General features: G+C 36.7%; 2 protein-coding genes and 1 pseudogene across 11 annotated transcripts; all 3 read left to right on the top strand.

The window, feature by feature from the left end:
• The first annotated feature begins 2,588 nt into the window (after nucleotides 1-2,588).
• Nucleotides 2,589-5,173, top strand: LOC111806663 (S-adenosylmethionine synthase 1). Its single transcript, XM_023692041.2, has 2 exons — nucleotides 2,589-2,748; nucleotides 3,773-5,173. Exon 2 carries the CDS (start codon nucleotides 3,775-3,777, stop codon nucleotides 4,954-4,956), a length of 1,182 nt encoding a protein of 393 aa, XP_023547809.2. The 5' UTR covers nucleotides 2,589-2,748; nucleotides 3,773-3,774; the 3' UTR covers nucleotides 4,957-5,173.
• A 1,297-nt stretch (nucleotides 5,174-6,470) lies between these two features.
• LOC111807753 (protein CYTOSOLIC ABA RECEPTOR KINASE 2-like) lies at nucleotides 6,471-13,590 on the top strand (annotated as a pseudogene). Its single transcript, XR_015423290.1, has 5 exons — nucleotides 6,471-6,621; nucleotides 10,760-10,990; nucleotides 12,414-12,546; nucleotides 12,631-12,714; nucleotides 13,275-13,590. The product of XR_015423290.1 is annotated as a protein CYTOSOLIC ABA RECEPTOR KINASE 2-like (transcript).
• Nucleotides 13,591-17,410: 3,820 nt separating this feature from the next.
• Nucleotides 17,411-20,809, top strand: DWF1 (cell elongation protein / DWARF1 / DIMINUTO (DIM)). Of its 9 annotated transcripts, none has more exons than XM_087128986.1 (5): nucleotides 17,476-17,552; nucleotides 18,371-18,392; nucleotides 18,567-18,609; nucleotides 18,684-19,954; nucleotides 20,161-20,809. In XM_087128986.1, exons 4-5 carry the CDS (start codon nucleotides 18,707-18,709, stop codon nucleotides 20,611-20,613), a joined length of 1,701 nt encoding a protein of 566 aa, XP_086985112.1. In that variant the 5' UTR covers nucleotides 17,476-17,552; nucleotides 18,371-18,392; nucleotides 18,567-18,609; nucleotides 18,684-18,706; the 3' UTR covers nucleotides 20,614-20,809. The 9 variants fall into 9 exon arrangements, with proteins under 9 accessions (XP_023548028.1, XP_023548032.1, XP_086985112.1 ...); XM_087128989.1 differs by having other exon boundaries at nucleotides 17,478-17,552; nucleotides 18,689-19,954; XM_087128987.1 differs by lacking the exon at nucleotides 17,476-17,552 and adding an exon at nucleotides 17,882-17,972.
• Nucleotides 20,810-21,193: the final 384 nt, after the last annotated feature.

Genomic DNA, 21,193 nt, shown 5'->3' with positions numbered 1-21,193 from the left:
ATATGTATGTATATATGTATATATGTATGTATATATGTATCTATATATATCTATATATATATGTATGTATGTATATATGTATATATGTATGTATATATGTATGTATATATGTATATATGTATATATGTATATATGTATGTATATATGTATGTATGTATGTATGTATATATGTATGTGATATATGTATATATGCATGTATATATGTATGTATATATGTATGTATATATGTATATATGCATGTATATATGTATATATATGTATATATGTATGTATATATGTATGTATGTATATGTATATACGTATGTATATATGTATGTATATATGTATATATAACACGATAACAACTCTAGGTGGGCAACCTAATTTAACAAGATGACCCATGTGAGACTCCACATTAGTTAGAGAGGAAAACGAAACGATTTTATATGTAATGAGTTAAAGTAGACAACATTTACTAGCGGTGGATTTGGGCTATTAGGAATGGTATCAAAGCTAGATACTAAGCAGTGTACTAGCAAAGACACTAACTCCCCAAATTGTGAATTGTGAGATCTCACGTTAGAGAGGGAAACGAAACATTTCTTATAAACATGAGAAAACTTCTTTCCATATATTTCAAAATTGTGAGATTGACAAATAGGTAATATATTTATTTTGCCTTTATAAATTAAAAAAACAACGTTTTTATAATATTTTAACCCCATATTTATCCGCAGCCACACATTTTTCGTGGGGCAATCAGACTCGCCTCCGCAGTCGCCGCCCGACGACGGCAGGGACAACCCGTAGGCGGCGGTCACCGGCCAAACCATTCCCTGGGGAGTTTAATTTTCTTTTTCTTTTTATTTTATTATTATTATTTTTAAAATTCACTGATTTAATTGGTAACAAAATCTCGTTCACCTTATATTATCCATCCACATTTAATAACAATAGTCGGTGCAATTTTATTGTGACACTTTTTAACCTAAAGTATAATTAATTGGTATATAATAGTTCATTAATTAAAATTATTAAATCTTTGCTCTTTTAAGTCACTATCTCATGAATTAATATAATAATTATTTTAAATAATAACGAAGATTAATTCGTCGATACTTAACATTATATTATGCACTAACCTCTAATTTAAGAATCGAAAGAATTCAAATATCTGGTCTATAATTGGTGACCTAAGATTATCTCACCTTCACCTAACTCGAAAATGAAATTATAAATATATTAGGAACTTGGGTGGGTGATGATAGCAACAATTTAACTGGATTTTAAAATAAATAAAAAAAGTATTTTTAAAAATCAAAATGTAATTACAATTTTATTATTTTAAAGAATGTTTGTTATATAAATTTACAAAATTATAATATTTTATAATTAGAGTCTCAAATTAGTTTTTCCCCTTTTATTTTTTTAATTTCTTTGTCGTTGTATAGTGTAAATTAATATAATTTGGGTCGTTTCTATTAAATCGTCATAAAATAATTGTTAGACGAACACGACTCTTCACCACAATGGTATGAAGTGGACTTTCATCATCCAACACCTTCCCTCGAATAAAGTGCGCCTCCCTTTAATCGAGGCTCGACTCCTTTGGAGTCTTAGTCATTTTTTACTGTCTTGGAGGAGGCTTGACTCATTTTCTGTTGGAGTCCTTTGTTCGATATTTGAGGAGTTACCAATCTATTGGCACGACTAAGTTTAGAACATGACTCTGATACTATGTTAGACGAACACGACTCTCTACAATGGTATGATATTGTTCACTTTGAGCATAAGCTCTCGTGGCTTTGTTTTGGGCTTCCCCAAAAAGCCTCGTAACAATGAAGAGACTATTTTTTTTTTTTTTTTGTTTATGAACCCATGATCATTCCCTAAATTAATATGACTTTCATCAGACAATAATAAATTAAAAATATAATATAAATCATAATTTTTAAAGTTTGAGGTAATTGGGGAAATTTGAAAATCTAGAATTACCAAATTAAAAAATATGTATTAATTTTGCCTTAAAATGAGTGCATAAGAGGAAGCTGTACAGTCGCATTCATGGCTCATGTTTCCTGCGAATCTTAATTTATCCTTCCATTTCAAGCCAAATTTATTACACTAAAAAAAATATTATTATTATTATTTTATTTTTATAAAATAATTTTAAAAATCTTTAATTTTGAATAATTAAGATTTTGGTAAAATTAAAAAATGACACAAATTTATTTTGCTTTTAAACGAGTTGGCAGCATGAAGCACGTTGCTGACGTGTCTTTCTTCCACGTCGGATTCTATTTATAATATGTTTTTTATAATATTAAAATCGCTACTTAAAAAATTAACTTTAGTTAAAAGATAATAATTAAAGTCGCTGACTCTACCTGGCCGGAGAAGCGCGTGAGCTGAAACGGGATGGAAGTGGCTATAACCCGGAACGTCATCGAGAAATGTTGTCCGTTGGATCACCCGCGGGTGGTCCCTTCACCAACTCTATTTCGACGGTCAGGATCTTCAGCGACCAATGGCTCGGCAGAATCTTGCGAAATTCCGTCCCTAGTCCCTACAGTTTCCCTATTGGTTCCTAGGGCATCGTAACCGGTTATTCCGGTAGCCTGGAGGGTGGCTGGACGCTATAAATACAGGGTTTGTTCACTTGGAAGTCCTTGTACCGTTGAGCTTCGCCTTCTTACAGAGGTCTGGTTCGGTTGGCGTATTAGCTCAAATTCTTTCTCTCTTCCAGATCTACGCAGCCGATATCACCAGGTTTGCGAGCTCTGTTCTACCGCTCGTTCATTGCCATTTCTTTTTTTTTTTTTTTTTTTTTTTTTTTAATTTCATGAGGCTTTGAGCATGCTTGTGGTTCTTCATTTCCCCTTTTTTCTCCTGGTTTCTGAACGAATTTGGGGGTTTTTTTTTTTCTGCTATGTAAGCTTATGGTACTCATTTCGTTTGCATCGGGTGTCTGATGCTTGTATGTTGCTATGAACTCTGTTTCTCTTCTTCTGAGATGTGAAATCTTGCAGATCTGACATTTTTTTAAAGAAGGAATTCATCTGGAACTAGTGATTGTAACTTCGATACTGTTTTGTGCTCTCTGAGATTCGGGATCTTGGGTGTTTGGGGCTTTTTCTTTATGTTTCTCTGGTAGCTCTGTTTTGGTTGTCAGCTTTTGTTTGTCACCTCATACTGTTTGTTGAATAGCACGATCCGATTTGTAAGTAAAAGAAAAAAGATCATGTCGGCGTACTGGTTTCCCGCGGTTTTCGTGTAACAATTTTAGGATTCCCTAGATCCATGGTTAGATCAAAGATTTTTGTTTTTGTTTTTGTTTTTGCTCAATTTCTTATTGTTGCTGGTAATTCGATTTGGTAGCGAACTATCTCTGTGGTCGAATTGTAGATCCAGTCGAATTGTTAAGGATTCCTCAGGACAGATCTTGAATTTTCCAAGTTTGATTTTGTTTCCCTACCTTCGAACCCTGTTGGACTGTTCAGATTTGTCAAGGCTACTTTCGAACCATGGCGTCATTCCATTCATTAAAAATTTCGAAAAGTTGCTTTGATCTGTGCTTGTATCACCCAGATTTCTGTAATCCTGTTTTGATTTCAAGATGAGTATGCGTCGAGCTTGCTCTTGTAACTGATGATTGTTTCCAATCTTTAACAACATACAAGATGTTTCTGCCTAATTGATGTGACTAAATTGGAACAGAAAGGTTAACAATTGACATAATGAATGAACTGAATATTTTTGTACACGATCTAATATGGTGTTTGTTATGTTTCAGAGATGGAGACCTTTCTATTTACCTCTGAATCCGTAAATGAGGGTCACCCCGACAAGCTCTGTGACCAGATCTCTGATGCGGTGCTCGACGCTTGCCTAGCTCAGGACCCTGACAGCAAGGTCGCATGTGAGACCTGCAGTAAGACCAACATGGTCATGGTCTTTGGAGAGATCACTACCAAGGCCAATGTGGACTACGAAAAGATTGTCCGTGACACATGCCGAGAAATTGGATTCGTTTCCGACGATGTTGGTCTTGATGCTGACAATTGCAAGGTCCTGGTTAACATTGAGCAGCAGAGCCCAGATATTGCTCAGGGTGTTCACGGCCACTTCACAAAGCGCCCTGAGGAGATTGGCGCTGGTGACCAAGGCCATATGTTTGGCTATGCCACTGACGAGACCCCTGAATTGATGCCCCTTAGCCATGTCCTAGCCACCAAGTTGGGCGCTCGTCTCACTGAAGTTAGAAAGAATGGCACTTGCCCCTGGTTGAGACCTGATGGCAAGACCCAAGTTACTGTCGAGTACTACAACGAAAATGGCGCCATGGTACCCGTCCGTGTGCACACAGTTCTGATCTCCACCCAGCACGATGAGACTGTCACCAACGATGAGATCGCTGCAGACCTCAAAGAGCATGTCATCAAGCCCGTCATCCCCGAGAAGTACCTCGACGAGAAGACCATCTTCCACCTTAACCCCTCAGGCCGATTTGTCATTGGCGGTCCCCATGGTGATGCAGGTCTTACCGGACGCAAGATCATCATCGACACCTATGGTGGTTGGGGAGCCCACGGTGGTGGTGCTTTCTCCGGAAAGGATCCCACCAAGGTCGATAGGAGTGGTGCCTACATCGTCAGGCAGGCTGCTAAGAGCATAGTTGCCAGTGGGCTTGCACGGAGGTGCATTGTCCAGGTCTCTTACGCCATCGGTGTGCCCGAGCCGTTATCAGTTTTCGTCGACACATACAAAACCGGTAAGATCCCCGACAAGGAAATCCTTGAAATCGTGAAGGAGAACTTCGACTTCAGGCCCGGAATGATCACCATCAACCTTGATCTGAAGAGGGGTGGCAATGGGAGATTCTTGAAGACAGCAGCATATGGACACTTCGGAAGGGAGGACCCGGACTTCACCTGGGAGATTGTCAAGCCACTCAAGTGGGAGAAGCCTCAATCTTAAAGAGATCATCCCATCCGGTTGGTCTAATTCCTTACAATTCTAGAAATATCTGGGAGTTGTTAGTTGATGATTGATTTTCGTGTTTTCTTTCTTCTGCTGCTTTATGTTCAAAAGCAAATTATATTTGTTCTATTTCCTTTTCCTAGTTTCAATTTCTTGTAATATTTTTAAAATTCTTAATACTATCCATGCAATGCAATGAGAGCATTTTGTTAAACCATTTTCTTTTCTTTTTTTTCGTTAAATCTTTTTATATTTATATTATGTTATATTTTATTATAAATACACCAAGAAATTTCGGGTTCTTCTCGATTATGATTCAAATTCAATTAGATTAGAAAATTAAGTCTCGAGAGAAATCCTAGAAAATTTACGAACAAGAAGACAAAGCTCTAAAGAACTCGATGCTCGTGAAAGACCAAAATCTTTTTGAAGATAAATAAGCGTTATAAAACTTTAAGTTTAAGCAAAATCATGTGTTCGATCCTTGAGTAAAAGCAAGCTATTAAGAGAGAGAATCCGAGATTTAAGTGATAGAAATCTTACCAAACTTGCATAAGTCAACGTGTTCATTGTGATGTCCCACATTGGTTAGGGAGAGAACAAATCACCCTTTTTAAGGGTGAGGAAACCTTCCCCTAGCACCATTTATAAGGGTCGTTACAAATGGTATCAGAGCCAGACATTGGACGATGTGTCAGCCTTCTCACTGTTCTTCGAAAGGGGGTAGACACGAGGCAGTGTGCTAGTGACGCTGGGTGGGGGGTGGATTTGGGGGCGGTCCCACATCGATTGGAGGAAGGAAAGAGTGCCAGCGAGGACGCTGGCCCCGATGGTCCCACATCGATTGGAGGAAGGAAAGATTGCCGGCGAGGACGCTGGCTCCGAAGGGGGTGGATTGTGATGTCTCACATTGGTTGGGGGGAGAACAAACCACCCTTTATAAGGGTGTCATCAATGGAAGAAGGAAAGAGTGCCAGCGTGAGGGGAAGCCCTAGAAAAGCCCGGTGTCATCGATTGAAAGAAGGAAAGAGTGCCAGCGTGAGGGAAAACCCTAAAGGAAAAGTCCAAAAGTACAATATTTGTTAGCGGTGGATCTGGGCCGCCGTTACAAAGATCCTTGTGTGTGTGTTTTTTTTTTAAAATTTGTATAATATTTAAAAATTAGAAAAAAACAAAGAAAGAAAATGTTAATAAATTAAATTAATATTTATCAATTAATATAAATTGTTTACATCAGAGTTATTAAATATGGCAGGAAGTATTAAGATATTAATTCCATGTGAGCCGACTTGTCGTTTTGCGGGTTCTTGGGTAAGTAACATTCCGCCACGTCATCCACCAATTTGCACCGTCGAAAATCATGCTCATCCGTCGATCTTTTTTGACTTTGATGGTCAAATCTTGATCAAAGATCAACGGCTGCGATTCGAAGTTCGAGTGGAGACTCAAATATTTAATCTAGAGTCGTCGCGCTCGAAGTCCTTTTCAACTGCAGTTACTGTCGCGAATAAATGGATGAAGATGAAGCGTGGTGGTTCTGTGTGAATGCTTACTACAAATGGAAGCCGAAGTTGGAGGCTGAGGTCGCCGGAAAGTTGATCGGAAGGAGGAGACGATCGGCGAAGTTGAACGAGGTCAAGTTAAAGAAAGCTCCACGACTCCGTTCTACGAAGCAGTCGCCTGCTTTGAGGTTTTTGCTTATATATATATATATATGTATGTATGTATATTTATTAGCATCCGCTCGACCAATAGTTTCCTCCAATTGAAGCATTGAGGGCTTGTTTCCGTTGAACTATATATCTGATCTACGATGTGCATCCTTTTCTTGTAATTTTTAGCTTCCTGTTGAATTGCTGATATTTGTCTTTAAATGTTGAAGAACATGAATGATGTTGAGTGTATTGCTTTATTGCGTCCGGAGAATTAAGCTCGAATTTCTGTTTCTGAGTTGTAGTTTATGAACTATGGTCGATGAAAGTGATCTCTCGCTTTCTTTTCGATGCTTGTTCTATTAATCTTGGTAACGGATTTTTTGATGGACTGCTTGTACGTGAGGCTTTTACTGTATCATTTTATTTATTATTGGTTTGTTTAACTTGCTTGTTTGAAGGACAGCTTTTCAATCCGAAGCGAATGCTAATGAGTATTCTTGCGAATCCTTATATCTTTAGTATGATGTTCGGGAACGTTGGTTAATTTTTCAGAATTCGTATTTGTTTAATTTCCGGTTTCCTAGTGTTTGTTTGAGTTCTTCATGTGAAGTTGGACACATTTCTGGTTTTAACTTCTTGCCTACACTCTGACATTGTGACACTCAGTAATGCCTTTCGTTTGTATGGTTGTTGATCACCTGTTCTAACGGTTGGATGATGAAAGTCCCACATCGGTATGAGGTCTTTTGGGGAAGCCCAAAGCAAAGTCATGAGAACTTATGCTTAAAGTGGACAATATCATACCATTGTGGAGAGTTGTGTTCGTCTAACACTAACAACATTGGCTCTTTTTTTTCTTGTTATTTTATGTTATTTAAGCAATACACATGTAATTGGTGGGCTTCGACTGTTACATAATAGCAGTGTGATATGTGTTTATTCTTTTTGCACTTGCTTGTGTGCTCTGTATAAAATTTAAAATCCTCTTATGTCTCTGTTCTTTTTGTCTCTTAAGTGCAATCAAATTTATCAAATAGTAAAAGAAGTAAATCTCTGTCATGTAGGAACTGATGAAAGCTATCACAAACGAAAAACTGCACCTAAAACTCCTCCAATAGTGAAAATACGGCCCATGGAAGTCCCTGCATATCACTTGAGGAACTGAGGAAGGTCACGACAAGTTTTTATGCAGACTGTTTGGTTGGAGAGGGTTCCTACGGCAGAGTATACTATGGGGTAGTGGGTTGACTGTGGCAATCAAAAAGTTGGATGACAGCAAATAAGCTGATGATGAATTCTTATCCCAGGTTCTTTTGACTACACTAATTCAAGTTGTAGTATGCTATTTAAAAATAGCTGTCACTATGCATATTGACTCGTTGTTCAAACTAATAGAATTCCATGGTTTCAAGCCTAAAGCATAATAGTTTTCTAAACTTGATTGGGTATGTGTTCATGATGTTAGACGAACACGACTCTCCACAATGGTATGATATTGTCCACTTTGAGCATAAGCTCTCATGGCTTTGCTTTGGGCTTCCCCAAAAGGCCTCACCACAATGGAGAGAGTATTCTTTGTTTATAAACCCATGATCATTCCCTAAATTAGCCGATGTGGGACTTTCATCATCTAACACCTCCCCTCGAACAAAGTGCGCCTCCCCTTAATCGAGGCTCGACTCCTTTGGAGTCTTAGTCATTTTTTACTGCCTTCGAGGAGGCTTGATTCCTTTTTCTTTTGGAGTCCTTTGTTCGATGCCTTCGAGGAGGCTTGATTCCTTTTTCTTTTGGAGTCCTTTGTTCGATGTTTGAGGATTTACCAATCTATTGGCACGACTAAGTTTAGGGCATGACTCTGATACCATGTTAGACGAACACGACTCTCCACAATGGTATGATATTGTCCACTTTGAGCATAAGCTCTCATGGCTTTGCTTTGGGCTTCCCCAAAAGGCCTCACCACAATGGAGAGAGTATTCTTTGTTTATAAACCCATGATCATTCCCTAAATTAGCCGATGTGGGACTTTCATCATCTAACAAAGTGCGCCTCCCCTTAATCGAGGCTCGACTCCTTTGGAGTCTTAGTCATTTTTTACTGCCTTCGAGGAGGCTTGATTCCTTTTTCTTTTGGAGTCCTTTGTTCGATGCCTTCGAGGAGGCTTGATTCCTTTTTCTTTTGGAGTCCTTTGTTCGATGTTTGAGGATTTACCAATCTATTGGCACGACTAAGTTTAGGGCATGACTCTGATACCATGTTAGACGAACACGACTCTCCACAATGGTATGATATTGTCCACTTTGAGCATAAGCTCTCATGGCTTTGCTTTGGGCTTCCCCAAAAGGCCTCACCACAATGGAGAGAGTATTCTTTGTTTATAAACCCATGATCATTCCCTAAATTAGCCGATGTGGGACTTTCATCATCTAACACCTCCCCTCGAACAAAGTGCGCCTCCCCTTAATCGAGGCTCGACTCCTTTGGAGTCTTAGTCATTTTTTACTGCCTTCGAGGAGGCTTGATTCCTTTTTCTTTTGGAGTCCTTTGTTCGATGCCTTCGAGGAGGCTTGATTCCTTTTTCTTTTGGAGTCCTTTGTTCGATGTTTGAGGATTTACCAATCTATTGGCACGACTAAGTTTAGGGCATGACTCTGATACCATGTTAGACGAACACGACTCTCCACAATGGTATGATATTGTCCACTTTGAGCATAAGCTCTCATGGCTTTGCTTTGGGCTTCCCCAAAAGGCCTCACCACAATGGAGAGAGTATTCTTTGTTTATAAACCCATGATCACAGGTTCCACTGGGTAAACCCCCTCGCTACACAAGTCGGGTCGCCAAAGGGTGATTCAGGCTGACAAGCACGATTGCCCGGAACTGGAGTCTCGGATTTAGCAGTTCCATGGCTGCATATTCAGTCGAGCACATGTGACTGAGTCGCCCGTACCTGAGCTCGAGAAAGATTCTTTATACTGACCGGCTTCAACTTCATTCCCTAAATTAGCCGATGTGGGACTTTCATCATCTAACACCTCCCCTCGAACAAAGTGCGCCTCCCCTTAATCGAGGCTCGACTCCTTTGGAGTCTTAGTCATTTTTTACTGCCTTCGAGGAGGCTTGATTCCTTTTTCTTTTGGAGTCCTTTGTTCGATGCCTTCGAGGAGGCTTGATTCCTTTTTCTTTTGGAGTCCTTTGTTCGATGTTTGAGGATTTACCAATCTATTGGCACGACTAAGTTTAGGGCATGACTCTGATACCATGTTAGACGAACACGACTCTCCACAATGGTATGATATTGTCCACTTTGAGCATAAGCTCTCATGGCTTTGCTTTGGGCTTCCCCAAAAGGCCTCACCACAATGGAGAGAGTATTCTTTGTTTATAAACCCATGATCATTCCCTAAATTAGCCGATGTGGGACTTTCATCATCTAACACCTCCCCTCGAACAAAGTGCGCCTCCCCTTAATCGAGGCTCGACTCCTTTGGAGTCTTAGTCATTTTTTACTGCCTTCGAGGAGGCTTGATTCCTTTTTCTTTTGGAGTCCTTTGTTCGATGCCTTCGAGGAGGCTTGATTCCTTTTTCTTTTGGAGTCCTTTGTTCGATGTTTGAGGATTTACCAATCTATTGGCACGACTAAGTTTAGGGCATGACTCTGATACCATGTTAGACGAACACGACTCTCCACAATGGTATGATATTGTCCACTTTGAGCATAAGCTCTCATGGCTTTGCTTTGGGCTTCCCCAAAAGGCCTCACCACAATGGAGAGAGTATTCTTTGTTTATAAACCCATGATCATTCCCTAAATTAGCCGATGTGGGACTTTCATCATCTAACACATGACACTTCTCGAATTCTCGAATATGAGTATGCTTCAAATGGATCTCTTCATGACATTTTACATGGTACACGCGATTAATCTTAGAGTGTTACTATCGATTGCGTTGTTGGATGCATGATCTCCATTTATTCTTTTCTTTCAATTTTCCTGAAAAAGAAATAGCTGTTTTGCAGGGCAAGATGAAGTGCTTGCCCATGCAATCTGATGGAGAGCAATTTGAGGTTGCACATTCTCTTTAGTTTATTTGATTTATGGTTCGAAGGCTGATTGAAACTATCACGACAATTGTCTAATGCAGGGAGGAAAGGAGTCAAAGGAGCACAACCCGGCCCTGTTCTTTCCTGGGCACAGAAAGTAAAAATTGCTGTAGGTGCTGCAAGGGGGTTGGAGTATTTGCATGAAAAGGCCTATCCTCGTATCATCCACCGTGACATAAAATCCAGCAACGTACTAACATTTGATGCCCTGATATGGCTGCATGGCTTCGTTCCTCCCGTGCTCTTGGAACCTTTGGTTATCATACCCCCGAGTAAGTTGATTAAAAAATTTCTTATACGCCAGGCTGATTTTCACTATTCTGCATTTAGTTCATGCTTGACGCTAATATATTGACATTAAAGAAACTTACTGCTTAGATGTTTTCCCAATTTTAGATTATTTTAGCCCTTTCAAGCACTAGCTTGATCAACTCCTTGAATGGCTTCGCTGTGATCATTTTCCAGTCGAATATGTTAGGTTATGGAGCCTGCTTATTTATAGCGAGTCAACAGTTATACATAGTTAAACTATATTGGGTAAATGATAAATTATTAAATAGCTATAGAGAGTGAAGGGGAAGGGTAAATGATAAATTATTAAATAGCTATAGAGAGGGAAGGGTAAGGTAAATAGTTATATATAGGAGATGGTTATAAAACTATATTGGGTAAATGATAAATTATTAAATAGCTATAGAGAGTGAAGGGAAAGGTAAATAGTTATAGATAGGAGATGGTTATATATGGTAGCAAGGTAAATAGTTATACATAGGAGATGGTTATATAGGGTAAAGCTAAATATAGTAGGCTAAACCATATATATATCCTCGGGTAGAAATTTGAAAATGTACTTTCTTTTTCTATATTATCTGTATGCTCTCTTACTGTAGTCATCAATGCACAACCTTGAGCCAGATCTCCTTGCATTTTCTCTATCATGTTCTTTGTGTTCATATAGAGTGTGTGTTGTTGTGTGATCCTAATAGAATACGCATAAGGGGTACAGCTAACAACTAAGAGAAAAAGGGAAATAGAAAACAAGAACCCAGTGGTTCGGCCAGTTTATTGATCATGGTGCACGCGGCCACTGTAAAAATCACCATTGGTTCATTGATGCACCAAAGAAGAATACTTACAGACCTTAATGGGAAAATTTCCTATACTACCAGTACACTACTATTAGTTAATTTCCACGACACCAACTTATAATAATTATGTGGGATTCAATAGCATGAAATCATTTTTTATAAAATAAAAATCTTAATGTAAACCCATGAACTAGGTACAAACTTACTTCAAAAAAAAAAAAAAAAAATCCGTACCTTGATAAGGATGGTGAAATAACCAGGAACAAAAGGTTCTATCAACTAGCTCTAGCTACTGGTTGCAGTATTTTCTTTTAATTAATATTTAAGAACTGCCATCTTGGCTACCCGACGACTTCTGAAATCACTTCTATAGCTTCAACACAATTAACAGACTTCATAGCAAGTATAGATGATCTTTAAGAAAAATAAGACCATTGAAGATTTTGAACGCTTGTATATTATTATTGATATAATCGGAAGTTGCAGGTTCCTCAATTCCTTCTCTATAATTCTTGAAAGTTTCAATGTAAAGCATCACTACATAATTATAATATACCATTACCAATAAGCTAAATGTTGTGGGTGGTGCCCATTTTGAAAATTACAGAGATGCAATGACTGGACCATTGAATGTCAAGAGTGATGTGTACAGCTTTGGTGTTGTCCTGCTTCAACTTTTGACAGGAAGAAAGCCAGTTGATCATGCACTGCCTCGAGGACAGCCAAATCTCGTGACATCGGTACGTTTTTGTGCCTATACTCTTCTCTTCCTCCTTTTATCCACCTTCTGAGCTTGAGACTTGGGAGTTTTGAAACGGTTTCAGGCCACTCCCAAGCGATGATAAAGTTAAGCAGTGTGTTGATGCACAAAACTAGGAGACGAGTACCCTCCCAAGTCAGTTGCAAAGGTACCCATACTGTTCTTTTCTTGTTTATGTTTGGTGATATTATCTCCTTTCACTCTCTCTCTCTCTCTCTCTCCTGATTGCCTGTCTGTGCGTGAGATTCCTTTACTTTTAGAAAGAAACTGTATTAAACCAACATTTCTCCCTCTAAGGGGAAAGGGAACAGAGCCCGGAGAGGACATTTTTAATGACCTCGCCTTCCAAAGTTTAACCCTTCACCAACATGGTTGAAATTTGAAAAGAGAAATAGGAAAAACTGAAAGCTACACCAACCGATATGAAATACAACAGGACCCCACATCACCCAGATTGTATTAGAGAACATTCAGATTTTTTGAATCCACATCCGACTATAATTAGAGATAAATACATTGTGCTGGTTTTATTGAATGATTTTTCCAAAAAATGAAGGTAGTTTTCAGTTTACAAGCAAACACCGACAATTGTGATGTTATTATAAATTCACGATAAACCCCTTAATTAGCCAAATGTGCAACATCTAAATGTCTTGGCTGAATGTAATATGTAACGAAATCTTGCCAATATTTGTGATTCCATTGCAGTTTGCAGCCGTTGCTACATTGTGCGTTCAACATGGAAGCAGAGTTCAGGTCAAACATGAGTATTGTAGTCAAAGCTCTGCAAGCTCTCTGTTAAATGCCCGGCCTGGTCCTGGCAGTGAAGCGCCAACTCTGTAGACGGACGGTACATCTCTTTCTCTCTTTTGGGTCCATGTGCTGACACGTGACGTGAGCGTGCAAATTATTACGATAGCTATGATTTTATGTGATATATGATGTGTACACAATGCTTTTATTTTTTCATTTGTTTGCCCTCTCATTTGTGTGCTTCTTAGCCTTAGCCTTGGCCTCCTCACAAACAAACCCACGTGCACGATGGCCCATTTTCTCCCAAAGGAAAAAAAGGTAAAGTTCTTACCTTTTCTATTCCATTATTTAGTTTCTGGTTAAATTATTAATTTAAATTCTTGAAGCTTGAACCTTTTTTTCATGCACAATTTTTTGTGTTTGTTTAGGAATTGAAGAAGGGTCTTTATTTTTTTTTTTCCACCTAACCATATATAAACTTTTTCGCTTATGAATAGTACAACTTTAAATTTAAAAATTACAATAATCTTTTAAAAAAGTTTCAACATAATTGAAACTAAGTTGGTATAAATTTTAATAATTTAACCCCAGTTTTTTTTAGCTCACGGGCTATAAGGCGAACACCCAAACACTTTTTCCCCTCTGACACACTGCACGTCCCTTCTTTTTCTTTTTCAGTTTGGACCCCTCCTTTTAAAGAAACTTAAATTACAAGCTTTTTTTATTTTGTATTTATTTTTAAATTCTTAACTTTCAGAATTTTATTCACTAGGTTATTGAATTTTTTAAAGTGACTAGAGTTCTTCAACTTTCTGTTCTTGTTTAATGGGTCTTTGACTTTTAGTTTTTTAAGCCTATTAGGTAGAAAATTAAATTAACAAGATACAAAAAAAAGTTTGAATAGATCAATATCTAATAATCTAATAATTCAAAATATTTAGCGGCCAGTGAATTCAAAATTCAAAAAGTTTTTAAATAATTATAATATTTAGCAGCTAGTAGATATCATAATAAATTTTGATGCGAGGTTCTACACTAGCTAGCTAGCTAAAGTGTTTATGAGTAAGTCTGGTAAAAACTAGTGCAACTGCCACTTTAAATTACCATGTTTGGAATGCCTAATAAGTTATTTTGAAATAAGTCAAAATCTTCTCTTAAAATACGCTGTGAGAAACCAATGTTTGAGTGTGTTGTCTGTGAAGAACTCAATAGCATTTTTGTGTGTAAAGAGTTCAATGTCAGTAACTTTTATGAAGTAATTTTTTTATTAATTAACATGTTCTAACAAATTTATGCACTTTTTGTGTTCATAAATAGGATGTTTTTGAGTTAAAAGTAACTTTAGCTTTGGTAATGACATAAAATACGTCCAAAGAGGGTCTAAATTTAATATACTAACTTTTAGCTAATTAACTGTTATCTTTTGATGTGAAGCGTTGCTACTTGCTGTCATGAGATTGGTTAACTTTAGTGGTTTTTGAAAAAAGCAGCAAAATTCAGCTTTCAATTATTGAGAACACATTAGATACCATGAAGTTTTATATCTGGGTTGATGTATATCTCAATTGGTTAAAGATATACGTAACCGTTTAAGTCCACGTCAATGGTGGATATTATCCTCTTTAGGCTTTTTCTTTCAGATTTTCCCTCAAAAGTTTTTAAAATGCATATGCTATGAAGAAGTTTCCACATCTTGCAGAGAATGATTCGTTTTCCACTCCAATCCATATGTGATCTTATAATTTAGCGTCCTTGTTGGCATCTTTCTCTATGCAATTGAGGTAAGGTCTCAATCTATATCTTATTACAATCTTTTTTTTTTTTTTTTTTTTTTTTTTTTTTTTTTTTTTTTTTTTTTTTTGTACTTTCTAAATAATAGATTTAGTATTTTCACTAAAATTATTTTAAGTTCTTGTATTCTCCATTTTAAAATGAGAGGAGAATTGAATGCTGGGAAAATGTCTCATCACCAATATTCTGGCTATATTTTGGTACTGGTTTTATTACTCAAATTTAGAAGTTAGTTGGATTGAATTAAAAATAAAGGTTTAAAATTAGACAAGGTGGGGAAAATGAAAATAAATAAATAAATAAATAAATAAAATAGGCTTTGTTTTTTTGTTATTCTTTATTTATTTTGTTGTATTAGTAGGAGCAGAAGAGTATCTGCATCATATCTTCTGTGTCGATAGGTAACATCAGTGAGTTGTATGATGGCACCTGCCTCCCTCCCTACTGTCTCAAAACCATCTCTCTCACTCATTTCTTTCTCAATTTAAATTTCCCTTTTTTTTCCTTCTAACTTCCAAATTTGTTTCCTTTTATAATACTATCTTATCCAATATTCATTCCATTTTTTCATCATTCATTTTGATTTTTTTTTTTTATACATATATTCATCCCATTCGTTGACGATCTCCAACTATATGGTTCATGTTTTTTTTAGTATTATTGATAGGAAGATTATAGATTTACAAGTAAGGAATATTATCTTCATTAGTAGTAGACATTTTGGAAAAACCAAAATAAAATCACCAGGATTTATTTTCTAAGTGAATAATATCATATCATTGTAAAGAGTCGTGTTCCTATCAGTTTTGCATATGACAATAATCAAAATAACTATCCATATAGGTTGAGCTATATTATTTATAGAATATATTTTAGATATTATATCTTAAAATTCTTTCGTTTATGATTTGATTTACCGTATATTTTATTTTATTTTATTCTAATATTTAATTAGTTTATATTTTCCTTGTTGTTAGGTATTAGTTGGTAGCTTATATCCTATCAATATTAACGAGAATACAAATACACACCTCCTCAATTTTATTTCTTAGTTTATATTTTCCTTGTTGTTAGGTATTAGTTGGTAGCTTATATCCTAACAATATTAATGAGAATACACACCTCCTAAATTTTATTTATATTTCTCATTTTTAACAATATACTCTAACTAGAGGGTTTGATGTATCAACAGATATCTTCGTTATCATTTATAGACACTCGTAGAATATCAAAAAATCAACTATGGATCCCAAAATGAATATATATACTACTACTAATAATATTAACTTGGGTGGTAAGTAGAAGAAGTAACTTAATTATAAATCTAACTTTATTTACATAAATATTTGATAATTACGTAAAATTGAAATCCACATCTATGTTTTTAATCCAATCTTCTTCTCTCGTATGTTTCTTTCAATATTCTAATTTATATTCTTATATTAGATCCTAATAAAAAATGTATTTCAATTTATATTTACGGTCTCTTTTTAATCTATTTATTTAGAGAAAATTGATTATCTTTTTACTACTTATAATTATAAGTTGATTTTTTTTCTACGGACCCAAACATAGTTAGACAACATATATTTCGAGGTTATAAGTTTATAACTTTAAATCTCCCTTTCTACAAAATATTCTCGACATACTGCATTTTTTTCAAACAAGATAGAATCTTTACCAATTTTAACGTGAGTTTATTTATTTTTTCATTAAAAAAATAATTAGCAATACATTTTCAAAAAGATAGACAATAAAGAAAGGTTAGCAACCCCACCCTAATCATGATATTTTCAAATATTTGTATACAATATTCAAAGCATTTTTTTAATATATAGTTTTTTTTTTCCTTTTTGAATTAAAAAAAATTAAGAATTCCGATATTAAATTTTTTTATTAATATATAAATTAGTTGAATTATATTTAGATCGATAGATAATATCATTTTAAATGTAGATAATGTGACCAATAATAATAATAATAATAATAAATTAAAATGAAAAAAAATCTATAGGAAAATAGAGCTCCATTTATGATTTAAGTTTAATTCAATAATTATTTTTTCATTAATTATTCTCTAATCACTATAAATAATTGTAATTTTTTTAATGCTCGTAAATAAATATATAAATAACTTACATATTAATTATCTTAATTAAAAATTTAAATTTAAATAAATGATCAAAGTTCTCCAACCGGTGGGCCTACAACAGACTGTTAAAATTTTCGCTTTTCCATTTTTTTTTTATTATTAATATTTTTAATTTCACAGAGAGAGAGAACTTTGCGAGACGATATTAATGAAGAGCAGATGCAGTCATTCATAATTCAACCGGGGCCGGAGGAGAGAGAAATGAAGAGCGCGCCAATTGGACGTCCGGCCTTATAGTTCACTCAACCGCCGTCGCCGTCGCCATCGCCGTCGCATTTTCAGAGCTTCAGGTAGTGTTCTAACTCTAACCGTGAGACTCATGCTCCTCTATAATCCGAACATTTTCTGGTTCTGTTTTACGGTTTCTGTTCTTGCTGCATTTGTTCTTGCTTTTCTAAAAGCTTCGTATTCTCTCTCTCTCTCTCTCTCTTCAAAAAGTATGGTTATAACTTCTAAGAGTCATCATTTCGATCTCGTACCTTCTGGTTATTCTTTTCCTGAAAATGAACGGCGCAATTACTTTGAAATAAGCGATGCGGTTAGACTTTTTTTTTTTTTTTTTTCACTGTAGAGGGAAAGAGAAACTTTCATACATTAAGTACGTGAATTCTTGTACTGTTGAAGCATCGATCTGCTTTGGATTTCTTCTACCACTTGTTTGTTTCTTTTCTTCTTCAGTGGAAGAATAATTGAGGATAGTGATTCCGTAGGTTCGTTTTAATCGGTGTTATTTTGCTTCTGACTGGTTATTACTTTAATTTTCATGCTTAAGCTTCCACTCGCAACTTTTTTGCTCGGGCTTTCTACGCATTTCCGGTTCGATTTCCTACTTCCTTTGTTTCACCTTCAATCATCGCCAGTAACTCTCACTGTTCTTTAATGTTGAGAAAAAATGAGTTTATTTCAATGTAATTTTGTTCCTTCGTTTTCGCGTTAGCAAGGGAGTGATCTCTGTGCTGCTTTCTCTGTTTTTCCTCTGTTTTGTTACTGAAAAATGAGCGAGGATCCGCTTTTATCTCATTTTATATTGTTGTTCTTTTATCTAAGCCAGCTACAATTTCTCGAGGAATTTAGTTGACTCCTTAATTTATCATTTCCTTTCTGTTAGGGCAAAAACAAGAATGGATGTTGGATTGTATCTACTCTTGGAATAATTGCTGCACACGCCTGCTTAAATTAATTTTTGTGTCGGATGAATTAAACGATATGCGGTTGAATTGAATAGATGGGCTTTCTTTCCTCTAAAATGCTGAAATAATCTTGAACTTTCTTTTTGTCCTTATTTTTTTTTCAAAAAAAAATCTCGATAGTGGTGTACAATCTTTCTGTGGAGGCCTTTCTTTGATGGTACTTCACTCTTGATTAAAATTGTGTGAGTTTTTTGCAATCACTTTGACCATTTCTCTTCATGGTTGCTGCAGCGAAGGCATAATCTTTTAACACAATGTCAGATTTAGAGGTTCCTCTGCGCCCAAAGAGGAAGAAGGTGTGGGTGGACTACTTTGTGCAATTCAGATGGATTTTAGTTATTTTTGTTGTCCTTCCTATATCATTCAGCCTATACTTCTTCACATATCTTGGGGACGTCAAATCTGCCTGGAAATCCTACGAGAAACGCCAAAAGGAACACGATGAAAATGTCAAGAAAGTTGTAAAGCGCCTTAAACAGAGGAACCCAACAAAGGATGGCCTTGTTTGCACAGCCCGCAAGCCTTGGATTGCTGTTGGAATGCGAAATGTTGACTACAAACGAGCACGTCACTTTGAGGTTGATTTATCGGCTTTTCGAAATATTTTGGATATTGACAAAGAAAGAATGATTGCCAAAGTTGAACCCCTTGTGAACATGGGGCAAATCAGCAGGGCCACTGTTCCACTCAATCTCTCCCTTGCTGTAGTTGCTGAACTTGACGATCTTACTGTTGGAGGACTCATCAACGGCTATGGAATTGAAGGAAGCTCCCATCTCTATGGCTTGTTCTCGGACACTGTTGTGGCTTATGAGATTGTTCTAGCAGATGGCCAGGTTGTTAGAGCCACTAAAGACAATGAGTACTCAGATCTTTTCTATGCAATCCCGTGGTCCCAAGGAACAATTGGTCTTCTTGTTGCTGCTGAGATTAAGCTCATACCCATTAAAGAGTATATGAAAGTCACATATAAACCTTTTATAGGGACATTGAGGGAGATAGGACAAGCTTATATGGATTCTCTTGCACCTAGAGATGGAGATCAAGATAACCCAGAAAAGGTTCCCGACTTTGTGGAAACTATGATTTATACCCCTTCTGAAGCTGTGGTCATGACAGGTAGATATGCCTCCAAAGAAGAGGCGAAGAAAAAGGGAAATGTGATAAATCAGATTGGATGGTGGTTCAAACCATGGTTCTATCAGCATGCAGCTACCGCACTCAAGAAAGGCGAGTTTGTGGAGTATATCCCTACAAGGGATTACTATCATAGGCACACCAGGTCTTTGTATTGGGAGGGAAAGCTTATCCTTCCCCTTGCAGATCAATGGTGGTTCAGATTTTTATTGGGATGGATGATGCCTCCCAAAGTTTCTCTGCTCAAAGCTACTCAAGGTGAAGCTATCAGAAACTATTACCATGAAATGCATGTTATTCAAGACATGCTTGTTCCTCTTTACAAGGTTCCGGATGCTTTGGACTGGGCTCATCGTGAGTTGGAGGTACTGCTTCCACCTTATTAAACACAACTCTGAAACTTTTGAGACTAAAGCTTAACCAGCCAAGTTTTATTTTAACTAACAAACTTAAGTATTTGATAGAGGTGGTTATAGGCAAACAGCTGATGAGTCCTATCAGAGGTGGATTTCGGCTGCAGTATGCAGTTTATTTGATTAACAACATTTGTTTGTTGTGTCTTCTTGCACAGGTTTACCCTATTTGGCTCTGCCCACACAGACTCTTCAAGCTTCCAGTCAAAACCATGATATATCCTGAACCAGGATTCGAGTTACATCGTCGGCAAGGCGACACACATTATGCTCAAATGTACACAGATGTTGGACTCTACTATGCACCAGGCCCTGTCCTGAGGGGCGAGGTTTTCGACGGTGCTGAGGCTGTTCGTAGAATGGAAAAATGGCTTCTAGAAAACCATGGATTCCAGGCTCTATATGCAGTGTCAGAACTGAATGAGAAAGATTTCTGGAGGATGTTTGATGCTGAACTATATGAGCAATGCCGGAAGAAATATGGAGCTGTTGGAACCTTTATGACAGTTTACTACAAGACCAAGAAAGGCCGGAAAACTGAGAAGGAAGTGAAGGAAGCTGAACAAGCTCATCTTGAAACTACTTATGCTGAACTGGAACAGCCCAATTAAATTAAGTTCCTGCTTCAAATATTTGGTGCGTTTTCTTACTTAATTCTCTTTTTTTCTTTCTTTTTCAAGCAAATGATGTTCTTGTCGTTCCAGATCTGAGTGCTTGTCTGACCTGCCCTTAGCTCTCCTAGTGGTTAATTTGAAAATGTTGTAGTTTGTTGCTGAACTTGATGGATTATCAACAGAGTTTCTCTTTGATGCTGTGTTTTATGAATTAGATGTGATGTTGATGAGCCGCCGATTGATGGAAATATCTATATAAAAAAAAAATGCTGATATCGATGAATATTTTAGAAAATAAATTATACTAGTAGATAGTATTTTTTAAGATTTCCTTTCTAAGTTTTCCCTCGAGGTTTTGAAACACGTATGTTAGGGAAAGATTTTCATACCTTTATAAGTAATGTTTTGTTTTACTCTCCCACGGATGTGAATCTCACAATTCACCCCCTTTGAAGCCCAACGTCCTCGTTGGCAAACCGCTTGGCTTCTGTCCCTTAGAGATCCAGTGTCCTAGTTGAACCTCTAATACCATTTGTAAGAGTCTAAGCTTACTATTAGCAAATATTGTCTTATCTGT

This window comes from Cucurbita pepo, chromosome 12 (assembly GCF_057944985.1).
Source record: "Cucurbita pepo subsp. pepo isolate OVF chromosome 12, ASM5794498v1, whole genome shotgun sequence".
NCBI lineage: Eukaryota > Viridiplantae > Streptophyta > Magnoliopsida > Cucurbitales > Cucurbitaceae > Cucurbita > Cucurbita pepo.
This window is presented reverse-complemented; position numbering and strand designations above follow the sequence as displayed.

Excerpts from the sequence above, each read along its gene's own strand:
- LOC111806663 (XM_023692041.2), top strand. The coding sequence starts at position 3,775 with ATGGAGACCTTTCTATTTACCTCTGAATCCGTAAATGAGGGTCACCCC.
- DWF1 (XM_023692260.2), top strand. The coding sequence starts at position 18,707 with ATGTCAGATTTAGAGGTTCCTCTGCGCCCAAAGAGGAAGAAGGTGTGG. Across the intron at positions 19,955-20,160 it reads GGGCTCATCGTGAGTTGGAG|GTTTACCCTATTTGGCTCTG; the intron begins GTACTGCTTCCA and ends CTTCTTGCACAG.